Here is a 5,338-nt window from a genome sequence, read left to right as displayed (position 1 = left end):
TTTGACCCCACAACCATTTGTAGTAAAATGGAGTGGAACCCCTTCCGATTAAAATGGAGTGGAACCCCTTCCGATTAAAATGGAGTGGGACCCCTTCCGATTAAAATAATCAGCATGGAACACCCTGGGAGCTATCATTGGAATATGATTACCATCCACCACACCGACGACAAATGGTATGCTCCGCAATTCCTCAAATGCATCAGCCATTTTCTTCATCTTCTCTGTAGAAGGCCACTTGATATAAGCATCATGCAACCCTAACACTTTTAAGGCATGGCAAAAATTAATTGTAATTGCCTGTGCAGATGCTGTGGATACACCATAGAGGTCCGCAACAACTTGCAAATTGGCTCCAGAGGCAAACCAATGAAGTGCAAGGCTTACACGCTTCTCTAAAGAAATAGCTTTACATAGGCGTGTATCTCGCTTGCTCATGTGTGGACTCAGTTGTCCACAAATGAACTCAAATGTTTGCTTGCTGATCCGCAACCTAGCTTTGAACACGCGGCCTGAGTCTGAGCTCATTAACACTTGATTAGCATACCCCTATGGATGTGCATATGCCCAACATGCCCTATTCTCATGCCTTCTCCGCACACGACAATGTTTCCATGTGCAACCAAGGCCTGTGCACCAGCAATGTTGTTGTGAGCATGTAAATGTACCACCTTGTTGGCTCCACCATGTGCGTCACATATAATTTGAACCATAAGTGTGAAGAAATTGGCACAAAGCAAAATGAACAAGAATAAGACTGCCTCAATATCTTCCGTAGCCATCCAAAACTTGGAAGAATTTTGATCTGAAGTAATAAATAACAAAAGACAAGATGAATAAGCTAATTAACAACTGTTTTTTTCATTTATGGGGCCGAAAAAACTATTACATTAAGAAAACCAACAACAAACATAAAACCATGATGTCAACTAACAAGGAATATCAAGTACTCATCAACAATGTCATACCACTTGCACGTGGGCTGGGCGGTCATTTCTTGAAATGGAGTTGTGGGCTTTGTCGCTTTGATAGTCTTTGTATACTCGTTGCCACTTCTTCCTACAGCCCTCCGAGTATTTATCAAACATGCCAGCCAATTGTGTAGCAACCTTCGATCACATGTCAACCCCTTGCTTGGGTGGCTTCATGAATTCATCATTCATAGAGCCACGCAAATGCACCAGGCTAACTATCCAAGGATCCTTCCACATATCTCTCCTCTTGTCTTTGGTAGCCTGTACTTCATCTTCCATGGAAGGTGTTTTTGTGGTTCTTCTTCTTCCCCTTCACCACCAGGGAAGACCTCTTTACTCCTTTTTGCATTTGATTGCTCCCTTTTGGATGTCTCTGTAGGAACCAGAGATGGAGATGGAACACCTTGCTTAGCTGGGCTTATGACATGATTTAGAGGTGTTGTAGGAAAAGGCTGAAATTTTGACAGTGGGTAAGGGTGTGTAGTGGTGGGTATAGTAGGGTGGAAATGATATGGTGAGCTAAGAGGTGTACAAGACACTAAAGTGGAGGGAAAATTTCTAGAGGCTTTAGATCTTGCTACAGGGGATGGATTCATTGAGAGTTCATGGTTGAGTGGATAAGAGGGTGGAGCCCAAGAGTGGTGTGTGGATTGAGTATCCATGACATTGGGTTTGGGGTTGGAACATTTCATGATGGTCTTCAAGGAGTCCATTGGTGTTTTGGATGCCTAAGCATACACACCAAAGCAACAATGCAATAGACGAAGCCATGCCATGCAGAAAATATTATGAATGAAGGCCATGCAAATAATATACGTACCTCTCCAAAAGAAATGTAGATAACAAAAAGTGTGTAAATGAATGTCAGACGGGCAACGTTATGTGGTGTTCTGATTGGTTGGCCAAAACGCATTCGTGGGCTTCCACCCCAAATGTGTAAACATAATGTCATCTTTGAAGCAACAACCATATAACAATCACAATTGTTTAACACGTGTCAACAACAGATTGGCCCACTGATTGAGGAATTGAGTAGATTGGTGCATCACTAATTTATAGAAATAAACAATAAAACAACAAGTTTTTTGAAAAATATATCATTTCATTACTTTTCCATTGACAACAAAACAACCAGGATATTATTTTGTGGCTTTTGGGAAAAAGCAGCCACAAGGTATGCCTCAACTTGAGGAGGTACAAAAAAAGGCTCCTGCTGAAGTTGATATCCTACTTGTGGTTGTGCTGTAACCACGTCCATGTAATAGAGAGTTATATCAAAAGGACTCTTTCCATAGCATAGCCCTTTTATTCACTGCCCTTATATGAACTAACCTAAGGTTTGACGTGAAGCAATTTTAAGGCAAGCCTTCAGAAGACGTCAAGCGCTGGAAAAAACGTGCGACTTGAGCATCACCTGCCTACTATCCCAGAAGCATCTAACCCTAGGTTGAAAAAATGATCTGTACACAACAGATTTGGAAGAAAATAAACACAGAGAGAAGTGACCTCTGATTTGTAGTGCCTGTGAGGATACTGGGAGAAAGAGGGTTTTTTTTTTTGGGTGGGGGGAGGGGAGACAGAGAGCTTTTGTTGTCAACAAACTAAAGGATGCCGAAAATTCTCCCCTACCTAGAACTTACTGCTCTGATCTGAGCCAGAATTAGAGGCAGCCACAATGTTCCAAATGGTCTCAATATCTACACTAGGTACAGTGCTGAGGGTGTTTTGAATTGGGGGTTCCCAACTCAGCTCTAGCAGTTCCTCTAAACCACTAAAAGCATCTCCTTCATAAGTTGGAGATTCTACTGACCCAAAATCCTCAGGAGAAGACAGAAAAGAAGGCTTATCTGAAACAGTCTCACTCTGCATAAAGGATTGGATTATGGGACCCTCTTCTGCATCGCCAAAGTCCGGCATTTCATCCACATTTTGCACAAGTATTGAGGAGTCCTGCACTGCTGAATCATTGACAGTTTTAGAGTCATTTTGCTCCATGTACTCTTCAGCAGACAGTGCAGACGGCTTATCCTGGAGTTTTTGTTTCTGCCCCTTGGCAGATTGCTCTGCTATTATTGCTTCTAGTTTGGCATCAAGACTGCATATCATGGATTCCGTCAAGATGGAACCATTCAACGGAATAGATGTATGTTGCAAGGCGGAGGGGAAGTTGAGGCGGGCGCGGTCACCCCGAAGCTTAAAGGCAGCCCGGTCATAAGCAAGAGCCGCCTCTTCAGCTGTATCAAAGGTGCCCAGCCATACCCTCGTTCGGTTACGGGGCAGTCTGATCTCCGCAACCCACTTCCCCCAGTGCCGTTGTCGCACTCCCCTGAAGAGCTTCATGGGTTTTCTATCCACCTGTTTCATGGAGATGGCCTTGGGACCCAAGTCCAAACAGCTACCTTTCTGCTCTTGCTTAGCTTGATGCAACGCAGAGATAAGGTAGTTATGTGATAGATTTGAGATATATGAGGCATTTCCCCAATTGGGCTGCCAAAATGGAAGGCATTGAGAGGAGGGCAAAGACTGGGGGGGCTTTTGTGGCCAGGCCATGCTGCATCCTGTTGACATGTCAGAGAAGTTCTTAGAGTAGAGCTGGGATATTGCTTCTTGTGGGTATCTATTAGAATTCCAGCTGTTGCCATTGACGCTTGCTGACCTTGCAGAAGAAGACCATTGCTGCTGTCCAGCGCAACCCACATCTTCAACTGTAGTAAGGCAGCTAGAGATGCTGGAGGTGGAGTCAGGGCTTTCGGGAGAATGACTGCCGCCACGGCCGGAAACTGACGCTGTGCCTTGGGCGTACGGGCGGACGGCGTCGACAAGCTCGTCACCCGCACGTTGGAAGCCATCACAGAAGAGCCATTCTCCAAGTTTGGATGCAATGGGGAAGGGGACTGCACATTGAGCCATTCACCGCAGCAATTTGCTTCGATTGGAAAAGATGTACTGGCCAGAAATGGACACAGGGGAACTCTGCAAAACACTCTGATCTACGCGTGCAACTGCCAGATTTGTATCAAAAGCCAGAGAAACCACAAGAAAGAAAAGAGTACAGGTAGAGAGAGGGATACGCTGAAGGTAAGAGACTGGCTCTTTCGTGAGAGAGTAGAGCGTGTAGTGTGATGAGAAATCCGAATCATAGCAGAGATTTTTGTACTGCTGTTTCGGCTCCTCTGTCCGAACACTAATCCTTTCAGCCGTTGATCCTCCAACACGTGTCGCACTAGACCGGCCTTTGCAGTACACGTGTCTACGTACTATTAGGCTACCGACAGCTGCCCGCTCCGCCTGGGCACGTGCCAGTCGATCAATTTCTACATATCTTCTCTCGTAGCCGCAAGTTTCGGGATGTGCTGTCAAAAGGTCGTTGGTTATCTCGTGGTCAAACCTTTCCGACTTATCCGAGATTGTTTTAGCACAGGACTTCAATAATCATCAAACGTCAGCGTGATTGAAGGTCCGTTTTTTTTTTGGGATCTTTTGTGCTCGTGTGTGCGCCAATGGAGACACAGCGGTAAGGTGTTGAAGTCCCATGCAGGAGGCACCATGAATATATTTATTAGACTATGTATGGCACGGTCACTGGCGCGCGCGCGCGTGTGTGTGTGTGTGAGAGATTATTTGTGTGTGGGGTCCATCAGCTTGGGTGGATAAGAACTTCCTTGAAAAAGGCCACCACACGTAAGGTGTTGAAGTCCCATGGAGGAGGCACCATGAATATATTTATTAGACTATGTATGGCATGGTCACTGGTGTGTGTGTGTGTCAGATTATTTGTGTGTGGGGGTCCATCAGCTTGGGTGGATAAGAACTTCCTTGAAAAAGGCCACCACACGTTTCACAATTCATCGGGAAATGTGTAGATCTTCTTAAGGATGAAGGCCCAAAACAAGAACACCTAGTCTTCTCATGGAGAGACCTACCTCCACGAGTGGAAAAAAAAAAACTAGAAAAGCATTTTTCTACAAGAGACCTACCTTTGTTGGTTCAAGAGGAAGAGAAGGGGAAGTAAGAGAGGAAAAAGAAGAAATAAAAGAAGCAAAGGCGAGAGAGAGAGAGAGAGAGAGAGAGAGAGAGAGAGAGAGAGAATTCAAACTTCTGCCTTAGATGAATCTCACCTTTCGCTTTGTAGAAAAGAACAAGGAAAGGAAAGGAGGAGAAAAAAAATGGAGAAAAAGGGCCGAAAGAGGGAGAAAAAGGAAAAAGGGGAATGTGTATATAAAACAAAGTTATCCCATGTTTTGAAATTCCAACATACAACTAAGCCCTTCTTTTTACAAAGGCACTCCAAAAAAAAGCTTCTAAGAACCACATAACCTCTAAGGCCACCTCAAAACATGTAACAAGATGCAATATTGTACTAG

General features: G+C 44.5%; 1 protein-coding gene across 1 annotated transcript; it reads right to left on the bottom strand.

Moving 5' to 3' along the window:
* Positions 1–846: 846 nt before the first annotated feature.
* On the bottom strand, positions 847–4,104 carry LOC147636418 (uncharacterized). The gene has a single exon (XM_086801856.1). It carries the CDS (start codon positions 3,882–3,884, stop codon positions 2,604–2,606), a length of 1,281 nt encoding a protein of 426 aa, XP_086657982.1. The 5' UTR covers positions 3,885–4,104; the 3' UTR covers positions 847–2,603.
* Between the last annotated feature and the right edge of the window lie 1,234 nt (positions 4,105–5,338).

This window comes from Cibotium barometz, chromosome 8 (genome assembly GCF_041138505.1).
Source record: "Cibotium barometz isolate CiBa-2024 chromosome 8, ASM4113850v1, whole genome shotgun sequence".
Classification (NCBI taxonomy): domain Eukaryota; kingdom Viridiplantae; phylum Streptophyta; class Polypodiopsida; order Cyatheales; family Cibotiaceae; genus Cibotium; species Cibotium barometz.
This window is presented reverse-complemented; position numbering and strand designations above follow the sequence as displayed.